Source organism: Schistocerca piceifrons, chromosome 6, assembly GCF_021461385.2.
Source record: "Schistocerca piceifrons isolate TAMUIC-IGC-003096 chromosome 6, iqSchPice1.1, whole genome shotgun sequence".
NCBI lineage: Eukaryota > Metazoa > Arthropoda > Insecta > Orthoptera > Acrididae > Schistocerca > Schistocerca piceifrons.
In genome coordinates, this window is record NC_060143.1 from 209,187,927 (window position 1) to 209,207,859 (window position 19,933).

General features: G+C 42.5%; 1 protein-coding gene across 1 annotated transcript in view; it reads left to right on the plus strand.

Moving 5' to 3' along the window:
- Nucleotides 1-19,933, plus strand: part of LOC124803240 (gamma-aminobutyric acid type B receptor subunit 2) — a 431,083-nt gene that overhangs the window by 79,598 nt on the left and 331,552 nt on the right. Inside the window, exon 4 of the mRNA XM_047264421.1 lies at nucleotides 18,625-18,795. Within this exon, the coding sequence (XP_047120377.1) occupies nucleotides 18,625-18,795 (171 nt within the window). The remainder of the gene's footprint in view (nucleotides 1-18,624; nucleotides 18,796-19,933) is intronic.

Below are 19,933 nucleotides of genomic sequence, written 5' to 3' on the forward strand. Positions count from 1 at the left end.
GCTACGGCACATATTCACTTAGAGTAGTGAATCCCCTGAGGACTATAATAGCCGCACATAATTTCCAGTTTGTGACTTAGTGGCAGATTTGGTGGAAGTGCGTACGTAAATTGATCTAACCATGAACATGGATGTTTGTCATTCTTAGAATTACGAAAGATCTTAAATTTCCGAACAGTCAAAAAGTGTTTATAGCCAAAGTTTTCGCCTCGTGGCGACAGAGATCTACCGCGTTTGTCCCAGTCCCAATGACGATTATTGTCAAGTTCGCGCACCTGGCGCTCTCTTGTCGCATCCCGTAAATGAAACAAATTATTTTCTTCAAACCCCTCTGCTATCTGTGGTTCCAAATTTCTTTTACTGTCTTTTCCTACAATTTCGCCTTCGATCTGTTTGACTTGCTTTCGTAATGCCTCAACTTCCCTTTTAACGCGTTCATTAAATTTTCCCTGATTTTCATCATGCTTATTTATGTTCTGGTACTCTTCGGTTTCTGCAAATGGCAATGGTGCTGTATCATCTGAATCTCTGTCTCCATTTAAACTAAGACTTGTCAGTTTACCTGAAATCTCCTCAACTCTTTCCGATAAATCACCTATTTGTTCTTTCTGTTTATTTACGTCTTCCGTAAGTGTCGCGACTCGGGTTTCAGTATTGTCACATTTAGTAGTTGACTGTTCACACTGTTGCGTTAAGTCATTTGGTACGGATTCCTCGATTCTTTAAATTATTTCTTCCTTATCGTGTGCACGTTGTAAATTTAATTCTGAAAATTTTTGTACTATCACGCGATCTTTTTCTTCCTGTTCTCTGTCCTGTTCCTCTTGTCTGATTTCTGTTGAAATTAAACTATTATTGTGAGCATTCAAAATCGGTTGTGCTTCTCTAATTTCATTCTTTGATTCATCTTTCATGTTTTTGAAACACGTCCGTATTTGTGAACATAACCGTGTTGTCATTGCTTTCATTCCTGTTTTAATTTCAGATCGCAAAGTTAATATTGCACTCATCAACTGCTCCATCTCTTCTGTCGTTAATCTCGTATTCGGAAAATTTTTCGATTGTGAAAAATTTTGAACTGGTTCTGGACTGTCTTCCCGACTTATTAAATTGTTTTCAACTCCATTATTCATCATACTGTTGTCCTGTGTTGTCGAGTTCGCCATGTCAACAATTTCGTCATTCCTACTATCAATCATTTTCGCCTTTTTCATCGATCACGTAATCATTTGCAAAACATACAAAACTCGTCACAATACGAAAATTACGGAGAATATAACACGTTATCACCAACAATACCATTCAGACGATATGCTTCCCTCAAACACGATTAACGAACAATTGAAATAATTGCACTAAATTGTCAAACGCGTATACAAGACAGCAAAATTAAATTCTGAAGAAAAAAAAATACCATTAGAAGAATGACAATTACCAAATCTACACATGCAATATAGACTACAATTACTAAACTACAAATTACTACAACAATACTACTGTCTACTATTTTTACAATCAGAAGAATTCCAAGGGACGATCCGAAGCAGCGGTCGCCACGTGCATGGGGGCTTAATTATTTATAATGCAAATATTTTTGGTAGCTGTGTGTCCGATTACGCAAGTCTCGTAAACGGTTAGCCCTGACTAGTTTTTGTACGCAATCTGACTGCATAGAATAACAACAAACAATGAAAGAAAATTTTCGTTAACACAGTTAATTAATTAAGTCCCCAGCAACTATAAAACCTACTAAACCAAAGCACAAGTGTAATTGTTCTGTGTGTGGGAGTGTGACTCAACGCACATCTGGCACAGTTCTTCTTCAACAAGACAAGAATTTTTAAATATCATTTATACTGAAGTAATTAAAAAATAGAAATACTATAATTGCGTAAGAAAACCAGAATTACACTCTAATATAAGAACACACGCCAGATGCTTTGTTGACTGAACCTGTAATGACGTATTATTTAGGACACCGAAATAATGAAAAAAAAGAAACGGAGTTTGTTACCTCATTTATATTGATGAAAATCACTCTAATCCTTACAATATATCTCCACACCGCCTCTCTACTACCACATCTCAACAAGACTCTTCAGTATCACATCTCAGCAAGCACAGCCTACTAGCACATCTCAACAAACACTCCTCACTACAACATCTCAGCACAGACTACCCCGAGTCCTCGACAGGCACTGACTACTACGAGCTCTCGACAAGCACTGACTACTACGAGTTCTCTCCAAGCTCTGTGGAGGCGGCTTAATAATACTCTTTGGCGCAATCTCTGGCGCTGTGGCTCAGTGTAGCCACCTTTCAATATCGTGCAATAAGCAGCAAACGCAAAACCTTAGCGTCCCTTATTTTTCATTACAACATTTTCCAAGTTGTTATTTATTTAGGAAATATTACAATAACTATGAGCATTAATTAAATGATGGTCATTTCATCATGAAGCTGACTTATAAGCTACAAGTAACGTTGAATCTGGCGTTCTACGGATCGGAGCGTGGAACGTCAGATCCCTTAATCGGGCAGGTAGGTTAGAAAATTTAAAAAGAGAAATGGATAGGTCAAAGTTAGATATAGTGAGAATTAGTGAAGTTCGGTGGCAGGAGGAACAAGACTTTTGGTCAGGTGAATACAGAGTTATAAATACAAAATCAAATAGGGGTAATGCAGGAGTAGGTTTAATAATGAATAAAAAAATAGGAAGGAGGGTAAGCTACTACAAACAGCATAGTGAACGCGTTATTGTAGCCAAGATAGACACGAAGCCCACCCCTACTACAGTAGTACTAGTTTATATGCCAACTAGCTCTGCGGATGATGAAGAAATTGATGAAATGTATGATGAGATAAAAGACATTATTGAGGTAGTGAAGGGAGACGAAAATTTAATAGTCATGGGTGCCTGGAATTCGAGAGTAGGAAAAGGGACAGAGGGAAATTTTTTTTTGGGGGGGTCATCAGTCTACTGACTGGTTTGATGCGGCCCGCCACGAATTCCTTTCCTGTGCTAACCTCTTCATCTCAGAGTCGCACTTGCAACCTACGTCCTCAATTATTTGCTTGACGTATTCCAATCTCTGTCTTCCTCTACAGTTTTTGCCCTCTACAGCTCCCTCTAGTACCATGGAAGTCATTCCCTCATGTCTTAGCAGATGTCCTATCATCCTGTCCCTTCTCCTTATCAGTGCTTTCCACATATTCCTTTCCTCTCCGATTCTGCGTAGAAACTCCTCATTCCTTACCTTATCAGTCCACCTAATTTTCAACATTCGTCTATAGCACCACATCTCAAATGCTTCGATTCTCTTCTGTTCCGGTTTTCCCACAGTCCATGTTTCACCACCATACAATGCTGTACTCCAGACGTACACCCTCAGAAATTTCTTCCTCAAATTAAGGCCGGTATTTGATATTAGTAGACTTCTCTTGGCCAGAAATGCCTTTTTTGCCATAGCGAGTCTGCTTTTGATGTCCTCCTTGCTCCGTCCGTCATTGGTTATTTTACTGCCTAGGTAGCAGAATTCCTCAACTTCATTGACTTCGTGACCATCAATCCTGATGTTAAGTTTCTCGCTGTTCTCATTTCTACTACTTCTCATTACCTTCGTCTTTCTCCGATTTACTCTCAAACCATACTGTGTACTCATTAGACAGTTCATTCCATTCAGCAGATCATTTAATTCTTCTTCACTTTCACTCAGGATAGCAATGTCATCAGCAAATCGTATCATTGATATACTTTCACCTGGTATTTTAATTCCACTCCTGAACCTTTCTTTTATTGTCATCATTGCTTCCTCGATGTACAGATTGAAGAGTAGGGGCGAAAGGCTACAGCCTCGTCTTACACCCTTCTTAATACGAGCACTTCGTTCTTGATCGTCCACTCTTATTATTCCCTCTTGGTTGTTGTACGTATTGTATATGACCCGTCTCTCCCTACAGCTTACCCCTACTTTTTTCAGAATCTCGAACAGCTTGCACCATTTTACATTGTCGAACGCTTTTTCGAGGTCGACAAATCCTGTGAAAGTGTCTTGATTTTTCTTTAGCCTTGCTTCCATTATTAGCAGTAATGTCAGAATTGTCTCTCTCGTCCCTTTACTTTACCTAAAGCCAAACTGATCGTCACCTAGCACATTCTCAATTTTCTTTTCCATTCTTCTGTATATTATTCTTGTAAGCAGCTTCGATGCATGAGCTGTGAAGCTGATTGTGCGATAATTCTCGCACTTGTCAGCTCTTGCCGTCTTCGGAATTGTGTGGATGATGCTTTTACGGAAGTCAGATGGTATGTATCCAGACTCATATTCTACACACCAACGTGAAAAGTCGTTTTGTTGCCACTTCCCCCAATGATTTTAAAAATTCTGATGGAAAGTTATCTATCCCTTCTGCCTTATTTGACGGTAAGTCCTCCAAAGCTCTTTTAAATTCCGATTCTAATACTGGATCCCCTATCTCTTCTAAATCGACTCCTGTTTCTTCTTCTATCACATCAGACAAGTCTTCACCCTCACAGAGGCTTTCAATGTATTCTTTCCACCTATCTGCTCTCTCCTCTGCATTTAACAGTGGAATTCCCGTTGCAATCTTAATGTTACCACCGTTGCTTTTAATGTCACCAAAGGTTGTTTTGACTTTCCTGTATGCTGAGTCTGTCCTTCCGACAATCATATCTTTTTCGATGTCTTCACATTTTTCCTGTAGCCATTTCGTCTTAGCTTCCCTGCACTTCCTATTTATTTCATTCCTCAGCGACTTGTATTTCTATATTCCTGATTTTCCCGGAACATGTTTGTACTTCCTCCTTTCATCAATCAACTGAAGTATTTCTTCTGTTACCCACGGTTTCTTCGCAGCTACCTTCTTTGTACTTATGTTTTCCTTCCCAACTTCTGTGATGGCCCTTTTTAGAGATGTTCATTCCTCTTCAACTGTACTGCCTACTGCGCTATTCCTTATTGCTGTGTCTATAGCGTTGGAGAGCTTCAAACGTATCTCGCCATTCCTTAGTACTTCCGTATCCCACTTCTTTGCGTATTGATTCTTCCCGTCTAATGTCTTGAACTTCAGCCTATTCTTCATCACTACTATATTGTGATCTGCTCGTGGGTACGCCTTACAATCCAGTATCTGATTTCGGAATCTCTGTCTGACCATGATGTAATCTAATTGAAATCTTCCGCCGGCCGAAGTGGCCGTACGGTTAAAGGCGCTGCAGTCTGGAACCGCAAGACCGCTACGGTCGCAGGTTCGAATCCTGCCTCGGGCATGGATGTTTGTGATGTCCTTAGGTTAGTTAGGTTTAACTAGTTCTAAGTTCTAGGGGACTAATGACCTCAGCAGTTGAGTCCCATAGTGCTCAGAGCCATTTTTTGAAATCTTCCCGTATCTCCCGGCCGTTTTCAAGTATACCTCCTCCTCTTGTGATTCTTGAACAGGGTATTCGCTATTGCTAGCTGAAACTTGTTACAGAACTCAGTTAGTCTTTCTCCTCTTTCTTTCCTTGTCCCAAGCCCATATTCTCCTGTAACCTTTTCTTCTACTCCTTCCCCTACAACTGCATTCCAGTCGCCCATGACTATTAGATTTTCGTCCCCTTTTACATACTGCATTTCCCTTTCAATATCCTCATACACTTTCTCTATCTGTTCATCTTCAGCTTGCGACGTCGGCATGTATACCTGAACTATCGTTGTCGGTGTTGGTCTGCTGTCGATTCTGATTAGAACAACCCGGTCACTGAACTGTCCACAGTAACACACCCTCTGCCCTACCTTCCTATTCATAACGAATCCTACACCTGTTATACCATTATCTGCTGCTGTTGATATTACCCGATACTCATCTGACCAGAAATCCTTGTCTTCCTTCCACTTCACTGACCCCTACTATATCTAGATTGAGCCTTTGCATTTCCCTTTTGAGATTTTCTTGTTTCCTTACCACGTTCAAGCTTCTGACATTCCACGCCCCGACTCGTAGAACGTTATCCTTTCGTTGATTATTCAATCTTTTTCTCATGGTAACCTCCCCCTTGGCAGTCCCCTCCCGGAGATCCGAATAGGGACTATTCCGGAATCTTTTGTCAATGGAGAGATCATCATGACACTTCTTCAATTACAGGCCACATGTCCTGTGGATACACGTTACGTGTCTTTAATGCAGTGGTTTCCATTGCCTTCTGCATCCTCATGTCGTTGTTCATTGCTGATTCTTCCGCCTTTAGGGGCAATTTCCCACCCCTAGGACAAGAGAGTGCCCTGAACCTCTATCCGCTCCTCCGCCCTCTTTGACAAGGCCGTTGGCAGAATGAGGCTGACTTCTTATGCCGGAAGTCTTCGGCCGCCAATGCTGATTATATATCAAAATTTAGCCAGTGGCTGGGATCGAACCCGGGACCGAAGACGTTTTGATTATGAATCAAAGACGCTACCCCTAGACCACGGGGTATGGATTGGGGCTAGGAAATGAAAGAGGAAGCCACCTGGTAGTGTTTTGTGTGGCGCATAACTTAATCATAGCTAACACTTGGTTCAAGAATCATGAGAGAAGGTTGTATACATGGAAGAATCCTGGAGATACTAGAAGGTGATAGATTATATAATGGTAAGACAGATATTTAGGAACCAGGTTTTAAATTGTAAGACATTTCCAGGGGCAGATGTGGACTCTGACCACAATCTATTGGTAATGAACTGTAGATTAAAACTGAAGAAACTGCAAAAAGGTGGGAATGTAAGGAAATGAGACCTGGATAAACTGACTAAACCAGAGGTTGTACAGAGTTTCAGGGAGAGCATAAGGGAACTATTGACAGGAATGGGGGAAAGAAGTACAGTAGAAGATGAATGGGTAGCTTTGAGGGATGATATAGTGAAGGCAGCACAGGATCAAGTAGGTAAAAAGATGAGGGCTAGTAGAAATCCTTGGGTAACAGAAGAAATATTGAATTTAATTGATGAAAGGAGAAAATATAAAAATGCAGTAAATGAAGCCGGCAAAAAGGAATACAAACGTCTCAAAAATGAGATCGACAGAAAGTGCGAAATGGTTAAGCAGGGATGGCTAGAGGACAAATGTAAGGATGTAGAGGCTTATCTCACTAGGGGTAAGAAAGATACTGCCTACAGGAAAATTAAAGAGACCTTTGGAGAAAAGAGAGCCACTTGTATGAATATCAAGAGCTCAGATGGAAACCCAGTTCTAAGCAAAGAAGGGAAAGCAGAAAGGTGGAAGGAGTATATAGTGTATACAAGGGCGATGTACTTGAAGACAGTATTATGGAATTGGAAGAGGATGAAGATGAAGTGGGAGATACGATACTGCGTATAGAGTTTGACAGAGCACTGAAAGACCTGAGTCGAAACAAGGCCCCGGGTGTAGACAACATTCCATTAGAACTACTGACGGCCTTGGGAGAGCCAGTCCTGACAAAACTCTACCATCTGGTGAGCAAGATGTATGAGTTTAATAAGTCACAGCTACAAAATACTAACACGAATTCTTTACAGACGAATGGAAAAACTGGTAGATGATGACCTCGGGGAAGATCAGTTTAGATTCCCTAGAAATATTGGAACACGTGAGGCAAAACTGACCTTACGACTTATCTTAGAAGAAAGATTAAGGAAAGGCAAACCTAAGCTTCTAGCATTTGTAGACTTAGAGAAAGCTTTTGACAATGTTGATTGGAATATTCTCTTTCAAATTCTAAAGGTGGCAGGGATAAAATACAGGGAGCGAAAGGCTATTTACAATTTGTACAGAAACCAGATGGCAGTTATAAGAGTCGAGGGACATAAAAGGGAAGCAGTGGTTGGGAAGGGAGTGAGACAGGGTTGCAGCCTCTCCCCGATGGTATTCAATCTGTATATTGAGCAGGCAGTAAAGGAAACAAAAGAAAAATTCGGAGTAGGTATTAAAATTCATGGAGAAGAAATAAAAACTTTGAGGTTCGCCGATGACATTGTAATTCTGTCAGAGACAGCAAAGGACTTGGAAGAGCAGTTGAATGGAATGGACAGTGTCTTGAAAGGAGGATATAAGATGAACATCAACAAAAGCAAATCAAGGATAATGGAATGTAGTCTAATTAAGTCGGGTGATGCTGAGGGAATTAGAATAGGAAATGAGGCACTTAAAGTAGTAAAGGAGTTTTGCTATTTGGGGAGCAAAATAACTGATGATGGGCGAAGTAGAGAAGATATAAAATGTAGACTGGCAATGGCGAGGAAAGCGTTTCTGAAGAAGAGAAATTTGTTAACATCGCCGGCCGAAGTGGCCGTGCGGTTAAAGGCGCTGCAGTCTGGAACCGCAAGACCGCTACGGTCGCAGGTTCGAATCCTGCCTCGGGCATGGATGTTTGTGATGTCCTTAGGTTAGTTAGGTTTAACTAGTTCTAAGTTCTAGGGGACTAATGACCTCAGCAGTTGAGTCCCATAGTGCTCAGAGCCATTTGAGCCATTTGTTAACATCGAGTACAGATTTAAGTGTCAGGAAGTCGATTCTGAAAGTATTTGTATGGAGTGTAGCCATGTGTGGAAGTGAAACATGGACGATAAATAGTTTGGACATGAAAAGAATAGAAGCTTTCGAAATGTGGTGCTACAGAAGAATGCTGTTGATTAGATGGGTAGATCACGTAACTAATGATGAAATATTGAATAGAATTGGGGAGAAGAGGAGTGTGTGGCACAACTTGACTAGAAGAAGGGACCGGTTAGTAGGACATGTTCTGAGGCATCAAGGGATCACAAATGTAGCATTGGAGGTCAGCGTGGAGGGTAAAAATCGTAGAGGAAAACTAAGAGATGAATACAATAAGCAGATTCAGAAGGATGTAGGTTGCAGTAAGTACTGGGAGATGAAGAAGCTTGCACAGGATAGGGTAGCATGGAGAGCTGCATCAAACCACTCTCAGGACTGAAGAGCACAACAACAACGTTGAAATCAAGAATTTTTACCGAATGAATTCCGTAAAATCGTTTGAAAATGACTGTAGGCCGTGCGCCTGGATTTTGCAAGCGCAGCGCCTTTCCAAAGCTGGTCCGCTCTGAGTGACGTCTCACCGAGCGCTTCGCTGCCTTCTCCATATGAGATGGTGCTTTGAGTCGCGATCCTATGAGGTACACAGCCGGTTTCCGTAAAACGACTGTATAAATTAATAATAGTTTGTCTTTCGGGTGGTGGCTTACGATATTTAGGCCTGAATTTTCTCGGAACTGAAATAGCGGATTTGGATTCATTAAACCATAAACAATTCTGTGCAAGCTCTGCGCCACAATACAGCCCCACAATGACAGTTGGAATAATTCATTCGCGCAAGCCACTTAACGGTAACATCAGGAACTAGCAGTATTAGACGGGAAGAAATATTTCAGTGCTGTATCAAACATTTCTGTAAGTTATATACCATTATCGCAATTAAAGGCTACTTTCTTATAACTAATTTATAAACGCCCAGAACATCAGACAAACTAGGAATAGGGCTGGGGCTACGGGAGGGAAGTAGCTAACAAGTAAGCAGAACTTTGGTGTACTCAATTTATATATAAGTCTTTCGATACCGTGATAGATCAAGAAAACAGCGTCAGGTTGCCATCAGATTTTGTAAAGTCTATCCAGCTCAGTTACTACCACATCTTTTCGTACTTAGCGTGGGAACCGACCCACAAAAACTCTGAAGTGACCCCAACTGCATGTAAGGAAGATGCTGGGCAAATTCACTGAAGCGTCAGTCTTATTAGGAAAGGAAGAAGCTTACTCATTGTTAACTCACTCTGTATTCCACACATCTCAATTTTCGCAATTTGCAGTGAGACTTGGGTACTCCATCACGACCAGCACATTACTTTAGAACTCTACACTGATCGAAAAAAATGCAACACCAAGAAGGAATTGAGCGATATAAACGAAAATTGCTAGGTTTGTGTTTACATCTAACAAGGGAACCTCCCCATCGCACCCCCCTCAGATTTAGTTATAAGTTGGCACAGTGGATAGGCCTTGAAAAACCGAACACAGATCAATCGAGATAACAGGAAGAAGTTGTGTGGAACTATGAAAAAAATTAATAAAATATACAAACTGAGTAGTCCATGCAAAGATATGCAACATCAAGGCTACCCCGAGTCAAGGAGCGCCGTGGTCCCGTGGTTAGCGAGAGCAGCTACGGAACGAGAGGTCCTAGGTTCAAGTCTTCCCTCGAGTGAAAAGTTTAATTTTTTATTTTCAGTTTATGTGACAGACTCTTATGTTTTCATCACTTTTTTTGGAGTGATTATCACATCCACAAGAAAACCTAAATCGGGCAAGGTAGAAGAATCTTTTTACCCATTCGCTAAGTGTACAAGTTTGGTGGGTCGACAACATATTCCTGTCATGTGACGCACATGCCGTCACCAATGTCGTATAGAATATATCAGACGTGTTTTCCTGTGGAGGAATCGGTTGACCTATGACCTTACGGTCAAATGTTTTCGGTTCCCATTGGAGAGGCACGGCTTTTCGTCTACTAATCGCACGGTTTTGTGGTGCGGTCGCAAAACACAGACACTAAACTTATTACAGTGAACAGAGACGTCAATGAACGAACGGACAGATCATAACTTTGCGAAAATAAAGAAAGTAAAATTTTCAGTGGAGGGAGGAATTGAACCAAGGACCTCTCGTTCTGCAGTTACTCACGCTAACCACGGGACCACGGCGCTCCTGAATAACCATCCACTTTTATGTTGCTTATCTTGCACATGGACTACTCAGTTTGTATATTTCACTAATTTTTTTCATGGTTCCATACAACTTCTTCCCGTTTTCTCGATTGATCTGTGTTCAGTTTTTCAAGGCCTATCCACTGTGCCAACTTATAAGTAAATCTGATGGGGGTGCGATGGGGAGGTTCCCTTGTAAGAGATGATGTCAATTCAGATCGCTCGACTACAGTGGTCAGCATGTGCTCCAGACATGAACCCTATCGAACATGCCTGGGACATAAGAACGTAGGCTTCCGCGGCCGGTGTCATAGTGATTAAAACTCCTCTGGGCATTATGCCGCGTCATTGCTAACAACGATAGTGCAACCATATTGGCAGCATATTCGCGAGGAATTCGTCCTCATGGACGACAATTCGTGCCCTCATCGTGCACATCTTGTGAATGACTTTCTTCAGGATAACGACATCGCTCGACTAGAGTGGCGAGCATGTTCTCCAGACATGAATCCTATCGAAAATGCCTGGGATAGATTGAAAAGGGCTGTTTATGGACGACGTGACCCACCATCCACTTTGAGGGATCTACGCCGAATCGCCATTGAGGATTGGGACAATCTGGACCAACAGTGCCTTGATCAACTTGTGGATAGTGTGCCAGAAGTATTTGTGTTTACATCTAAATGGCTCTATGCACTATCGGACTTAACATCTGAGGTCATAAGTCCCCTAGAACTTAGAACTACTGAAACCTAAGTAACCTTAGTACATCACACACATCCAAGCCCGAGGCAGGATTCGAACCTGCGACCGTAGCAGCAGCGCGGTTCCAGACTGAAGCGCCTGGAACATCTCGGTCACGCGGCCGGCTGTGGTTACATTTAAGAGATGATGTCGCCGCGCGGGATTAGCCGAGCGGTCTGGGGGGCTGCAGTCATGGACTGTGCGGCTGGCCCCGGCAGACGTTCGAGTCCTCCCTCGGGCCTGGGTGTGTGTGTTTGTCCTTAGGATAATTTAGGTTAAGTAGTGTGTAAGCTTAGGGACTGATGACCTTAGCAGTTAAGTCCAATAAGATTTCACACACATTTTTAAGAGATGATGTCAATTCAGATTTAGCGCCAGTCGCGTAAGTGTGGCGCTAGTAGTGCCACTATGAGGAGGCAAAACAAGTTTTCTTTATTTGCGACTTCCGTGGCGTGAAGCGAAAACTCATTCCTCCGCAGAGTGGAGGTCTGCTGTGTTTTCTGATGGAAGCTGGTTCTACCTCAGTGCCCGTGACGGATGCATGTTGGTAAGGAGGAGGTCAGTTGAGAGCCTGCAAACAACCTGTTTCTGTGCTGGACAGGCTGGACCTACATCTGCAGCTACAGTCTAGGATGCGAATTCGAATCACAGCACGAGCACTCTTGTGGCTATCCTACGCAGCCTGACTGCAAATTTGTATGTGAATCCGGTGTTTCGACCGGTAGTGCTGCCATTCGTGAACAACATTCCAGGGGTGCTTTCCAACAGGATAAGGTTCACCCACATATGGCTGCTGTAACTCAGCAGACTACGAAGTGCCGACGTGCTGTCTTTGCCTGCTCAATCGCCAGATCTGTCTCCAATCAAACACACATGGGACATCATCGGACAACAACTCCTCTTTCGTCCACAACCAGCATTAACAGTCTCTGTATCGACCAACCAAGTGCAACAGGCATGGAACTCCATGCCACAAACTGACATCCAGAACCTGCACAACACAACGCATGTACGTTTTCATGCTTGCATTCGTCATTCTGGCGGTTACACCGGTCGTAAATGTACCAGAATTTCAAATTTGCAGTGGCTTATTTCGCTCTTACAGTAACCTGTGATCTTGCAGTGTCAGTCACTTACATATGCCATATAGACGAATCTGTACTTGAAATTTCGTTACTCTACATTAATTATTTTTTGGTGTTTCGATCTTTTCCGTCAGTGTATTAAATTCTGGAACAGATCTGACATCGCCATACATCTCCTACTTTCAAATGGCTCAAATGGCTCTGAGCACTATGGGACTTAACATCTGGGAGTCATCAGTCCCTTAGAACTACTTAAACCTAACCAACCTAAGGACATCACACACATCCATGCCCGAGGCAGGATTCGAACCTACTACCGTAGCGGTCACACGGGTCCAGGCTGAAGCGCCTAGAACCGCACGGCCACACCGGCCGGCTCTCCTATTTGCAACTTTATGATTCTTACTTAAGATTAGACTCATCGATGAAATTTTTAATCTTACACCTTTAAGATAAACTAAAACTTTTGTTTCTAGCAAGGTTTCGTTTTAAATTGATGTTACAATATAGCAGTGTAGCCGTTCCTTAGCTGGAGTCCATTTCAATAAATCCTTTCAGGTACGTATTACCGCATCATCTGTGACAAAATTTCTAACGCTTCAGTGGATGTTGTAAAAAGCCTTCATTAGTACAATAAAAATGGAAACTTTGATATTTTTATCACATATTATACAGTCACTTATCCAACAATATTTTATTGGAACGACATTGTAATTATTTGTAAGAGAATTTGCTTTGTAGTGTACACACATAAAAAAATTAGCATTACCTCGGTTCCCACAGTTCCGGAACCTGTACAGAGAATTGGAATAGAGGTCAACATAAACATCATTTCCACCCTTTTTATTGTTCCTGAAAAGCACACATTACATGTTGTACCACTATACAGCGAGACCTCTAGAAGTGGCGGTCCAGATTGCTGTACACACCGATACCTCTAATACCCAGTAGCATATTATCCACAAGTTCATCAACGCACTGTTGGTCCAGATTGTCCCACACCTCAACGGCGATTCGGCGTAGATCCCTCAGAGTGGTTGGTGGGTCATGTTGTCCATAAACAGCCCTTTTTGAATCTATCCCAGGCATGTTCGAAAGGGTTCATGTCTGGAGAACATGCTGGCCACTCTAGTCGAGCGATGCCGTCATCCTGAAGGGAGTCATTCACAAGATGTGCACGACAGGGGCGCGAATTGTCGTCCATGAAGACGAATGGCTCGCCAATATGCTGCTGATATGGTTGCACTATCGGTCGGAGGATGGCATTTACATATCGTACAGCCGTTACGGCGGCTTGCATGATCACCAGCGGCGTACGTCGGCTCCACATAATGCCACACCAGAACAGCAGGGAACCTCCACCTTGCTGCACTCGCTGGTCGGTGTATCTAAGGCGTTCATCCTCGCCGGGTTGCCCCCAAACACGTCTCCGATGGTTGTCTGATTGAAGGTATACGCGACACTCATCGGCGAAGAAAACGTGATGCCAATCCTGAGTGGTCCATTCGGCATGTCGTTAGGCCCATCTGCACTGCGGTGCATGGCGTCGTGGTTGCAAAGATGGACCTCCCCATGGACGTCGGTAGTGAATTTGCGCATCACGCAGCCTATTACGCACAGTTTGAGTCGTAACACGACGTCCAGTGGTTGCACGAAAAGCATTATTCAACATGGTGGCGTTGCTGTCAGTTTTTCTGCGAGCCATAATCCGTATGTTGCGGTCATCCACTGCAGTAGTAGCCCTGAGCGAGGCATGTCGTCGACAGTTCCTGTCTCTCTGTATCTCCTCCATGTCCGAACAACATCGCTTTGGTTCACGCCGAGACGCCTGGACACTTCCCTTGTTGAGAGCTCTTACTGGCACAGAGTAACAATGCGGACGCGATTGAACCGCGGTATTGACCACATAGGCATGGTTGAACTACAGTCAACACAAGCCGTGTACCTTCTTCGTGGTGGAATGAATGGAACTGATCGCTGTCGAACCCCTTCCGTCTAACAGAGCGCTGCTCACGCATGGTTGTTTACATCTTTGGGCGGTTTTAGTGACATCTCTGAACAGTCAGAGGGACTGTGTCTGAGATACAACAGTCAACGTTTATCTTCAGGAGTCCTGGGAACTGGCGTGATGCAAAACTTTTTTTGATGTATGTATATACTGTGTTTACAACTTTGAACTGCGTTAATGATCAATGTTTATTTTTAAACTGTAAATATATTTCATTCCCGTTACTAATTTAAGGTTGAAATGCAATTTCGTCAAATAAATACGCGATTGGAGAACGTGATACAAATTTTTGATGTGTTCTGCAACAACCAACAACAAACTGGTTTTGATTTACTTCATTGAAAAAGTACCGTTACCAGTTTCGTATTGATGCTGTTAGTCATCAGACAACAGGCACGCTTTCATCAAGACACATGTACTTAGGTTCACATGAGAATTTCCCTATAGTCGAGTCAGTGTAAGAAGATTCCTGACAGGTAAAAGTGCTGACGACAGCTTTTGGTTGCGCAGCGCTAATTGTTGAACGGGAAAACAATAGCTATTCAGCGGCGACAGTTCTAAGGTGTTGCCATAGAGAGTTTTCAAAACCGCATTTCGTGGTTGTTTGAAGTAGGCGCGCAAAGTCGTGGCACCCAGCCCATCTTCTTAGAACTACACGACTGTAGGATGAAAATTAATTCCTAGTTATAGAAGAGTAGAAATCATGGTATCGCTGCCGACACTTGTTTGTTCAAATGGCTCTAAGCACCGTGGGACTTAAAACCTGAGGTCATCAGTCCCCTACACTTCGAGCTATGTAAACCTAATAAACCTAAGGACATCACACACATCCATGCCCGAGGCAGGATTCGAACCTGCGACCGTAGCAGCAACGCGGTTCCGGACTGAAGCGCCTAGAACTGCTCGGCCACAACGGCCGGCATTTGTTTGTACAAGAAGGATTCGTATTAATACGCTTTACATTTTCAGACACACCTACACTTTGGTTTTCATTATTTTAAACATCTGTTGGGTCAAAGGAAGGCACACCAAGTCTCTTGAGTCATTTATAACAGATGTATACAAATACTCAGTGGTTGCAAATTACTAGGTTGTCAAACAGGCTGTACTACACTGATAAATCACAAAGCAGAGGCATTTCGGGAAAAGGAGGCCTACATTATTATTATATTAAGTTGAAAACGTATTTTACGCTAAATATTGGGGTCATAGATAGAGGAACAAATGGACTTGGTGAATTATAAACTTATTTTACAAAACGATAAAGAAATAAATGTGGGTAAGCGAAAATGTACAGAACCTCATCTGCTGTTTCGACAGTCTCGGCACTATTTATCCTTGGGCAACTCATTCTAAACAACGTAGCATGTTTTTTGATGAAGTGATGTAGGGCATCTGACGACGAATTTTTCAATTTGAAATCAGTGACGTTTCTTTCCAGTAAAGTGACCCAAAACAAGAATTTACTGCATTGATTGATTGTTCCGTTGGTTCTTCGTAAAAGATTTTATACATTATGAATAAAACACGCAGAACATATTCTACAATTATTTGCTAGACGAAACGATTTTTCGGCTGTTACGCCATCATTAAGAACAAAGCGAAGAATGTGGAGCACTGAAATATTGTTGGATCAAAGATTCTAAACTAGTACATGTACAGAGTATCTTCATTTCCAGAGACGAAAAATATTGATCCCTAGAAATGGAGATACTCTGTACATGCATTGTTTTAGAATCGTTGATTCAACAAAATTTCAGTGCACCACATACTTCTCTTTGTACTTCGTGATGATGTAACAGCCGAAACCCGATTCGTGTAACAAATAATAAAATTTGTTGAACATTACACCAGTGTTGTGTGTATTTCATTCATCGTACGTATATTTACCTATGGTGAGTGGAAGTGTTTGACCATATTATAAATTTATGAAATAATTTTTACTACCTCAGTAATTGCTTACAAATATTTCTAATCATATAATGACAAGCTAGGAACTGAAAATGTAAATTTCTTCAAAATTTCTCGTATATGGAATGGTGGTGTTATTCATACAATGAAGTAATTTAAAAGAACTGTCTTAGCTTAAGCGTACAGTCAAGAAATAAGAAATTAACATTCATTTAATATGTGCCATAACATAAATTATTTTATGAATCTATTAGTTTACGGTATCCGATTGTTCTATCTCACAAGGGAAACTCCCCATTGCACCGCCCTCAGATTTAGTGGTAGGTTGGCCCATTGGATAGTCCATCAAAAACTGAACACAGATCAAGCGTGAAAACAGGAAGAAGGTTTACTGAACTGTGGAAAAATAGAATCAGTGAACGGTCCAAAGTTAATATGTGCAGAAACGAAACACCAGTAACAACCGTCGTGTGTGGTTGTGTGATCCCGGTGTTGGACTGTGATGGGGGAGGTCCGGCCGGGTCTAAATGTCACTCGGACCCAACTTTTTTTTTTTGCAAAATTACGAACTTTCCGCCTGGTCGTCGACGTATCTGTTCGCTGTATTCAAATCTTTGTATGTGTCGTGGCGTAAAGTCAGTTTGCAACAGCGACGTGTAGCGAAGGGTTCTCCAGAGGTACCTCCTCTTTGTTCCACACAGATACACGCTATGGCTCTTGTGTACCGTTTTGGAAGTTTCGACTCTTGAATTCCTTAATTTTAACATAGTTCACACCCTTATATTTGTTGTTTTCGATTCTGTGGGAGATCTACGCGGCATTTTGCTTGTTCTCACTCCCCAGTCATCACAGAATATGAGTTGCAAGTAAATGTGATGAATAGTGTCAGCAAGCTGGTGCAAACTGACTTTACGCCACCACAAATACACAAATTTGAATACTGCGAGCAGACACGTCAATGACTGGACGGAATGTTCGTAATTTTGTAAAAAAAAAGAAAATTTGGGACCGAGTGAAAATTGAAGACGGATCCCCCCGTCACAGCCCAACACCGTGACCACACAAGCAAGAGACGATGGTAATTAATGGTATTCTTTTTTGCCAATATTACCTGTGGACCGTTCACTGTTTCTATTTTTCTTCCTTTTTCCCACAGTTCAGTACACCTCCTTTCTGTTTTCGTGTTTGATCTGCGTTCAGTTTTTGACGGGCTATCCAATGGGTCAACTCACTAAACCAGAAGGGGATGCGATGGGGAGTTTCCTTGTCAGTATCTGAAAAGAGTATATCTTAACAGTTAAGATTCTCTGGATTCAAAACAGCTGAATCTGAAAGTTTTAAGTAACGGTGATTTATTTCGTACTGTGCTCTCTGTGCAAGGCAAATTTCCATCAAAAATGAAAGCAAATACACTAATGAAGTTATTTAACTGTACAAATCACTCGAGGTACACACTGAAATAACTCTGTCTTTCTCCCCAGAGTCAAATTTTGGTACATAATCTCACTAGCTCATCCATAAACAATACTCTCCGTACTGCAGATTAATGATCATGTAACTGAAATGCAGCTGGTGGTGACAGCATGCTGCTAATAAATAACAGCAAAAAGTAACTGAAGCAATAAAAATTAATTCATAAGGCGTAACAAATTTTTCGTTACTCCTGGGTACGATCAACAAATCTTAACCAAATAATCACGCAGTGATGGTTAATAAATTAACCTATATAGGGAAAATCAAACATTGTACCTCTTTTGTTTCCTGAGTGGTTCGAGGTACCGAAGTGTGGTTTTCGGAAAATGGTACTACGCAGAGATGTTCCGGATGGATGCCGGTGTACCGAATGATAACACTTCGCCGCGTGTTGGAAACAGTACATATTACTCTCATCAAACTGATGGCCGCCGCTAATGCAAATTGACTTCTTGTCTTTGTCACAGAGACCATTACTCTGGGTCCGAAGTACAGAAGCGGAGTGTATCTTCACTGAGAGCTCTATGTTGTTACGGAGCATTTCTGCTCGACATACAGAGACGAGCAGCCCGCACCGCGCCGTACATTACGGAGAGCGCTGTGTAGACACTAGAGGCGCCGCCTTTGACCGCCCTGCTGGCACGACGTGACGTGGTTGTGGTTACTGTCGCAGGTGTCGTTCGGGTCGACGTCTCCGGCGCTGAGCGACCGCAAGGAGTTTCCGCTCTTCTACCGCACCGTGGCGCCGGACTCTTCGCACAACCCGGCCCGGCTGGCGTTCGTGCGCGGCTTCGGCTGGGACACGGTGGCCGCGCTCAGCCAGAACGAGGATGTCTACTCACTGGTGAGTGTCCTGCCTGAGGTGAGGTTTCAAGAGAAGTGCCCAGCATCTCACGGTGATTTTAAGGCAGTTTTAAGAGAGTGTGGTCGCAAGATATTTCAGCTGCATAACTACGTCGAATTTTCTCGGAAATTGTGGCAGTGGAGATATAAATGGCCATTTTGTTGAAACGGCAGCTGTCCATCAATGAACTTACGGATATTCTCACATTTCGTGAGTTTTCTCCGATTTTTCCATTCTAGACACAGTACTACCACTCTTAATGAGTGCAGTTGCGAATACGAACAACTATCAGCTTCAAAAGGAAATGACAACAGTGAAAATTTGTGTCAGACTAGGACTGTAATCCGGATTTCATGTATTTCATAACAGCTCTGGTCGCCGTAGTACCTATCCATTTGGATGACGATGACGGTGATAATGATGATGATGTTGGTTTGTGGGGTCTACATCTACATCTACATCCATACTCCGCAATCAACCTGACGGTGTGTGGCGGAGGGTTCCTTGAGTACCTCTACCGGTTCTCCCTTCTATTCCAGTCTCGTATTGTTCGTGGAAAGAAGGATTGTCGGTATGCGTCTGTGTGGGCTCTAATCTCTCTGATTTTATCCTCATGGTCTCTTCGCGAGATATACGTAGGAGGGAGCAATATACTGCTTGACTTCTCGGTGAAGGTATGTTCTCGAAACTTCAACAAAAGCCCGTAGCGAGCTACTGAGCGTCTCTCTTGCAGAGTCTTCCACTGGAGTTTATCTGTCATCTCCCTAACGCTTTCACGATTACTAAATGATCCTGTAACGAAGCGCGCTGCTCTCCGTCGGATCTTCTCTATCTCTTCTATCAACCCTATCCGGTACGGATCCCACATTGCTGAGAAGTATTCAAGCAGTGGGCGAACAAGTGTACCGTAACCTACTTCCTTTGTTTTCGGATTGCATTTCCTTCGGATTCTTTCAATGAATCTCAGTCTGGCATCTGCCTCACCGACGATCAACTTTATATGATCATTCCATTTTAAATCACTCCTAATGCGTACTCCCAGATAATTTATGGAATTAACTGCTTCCAGTTGCTAACCTGCTATATTGTAGCTAAATGATTTGGGATATTACTTTCTGTATATTCGCTGCACATTACA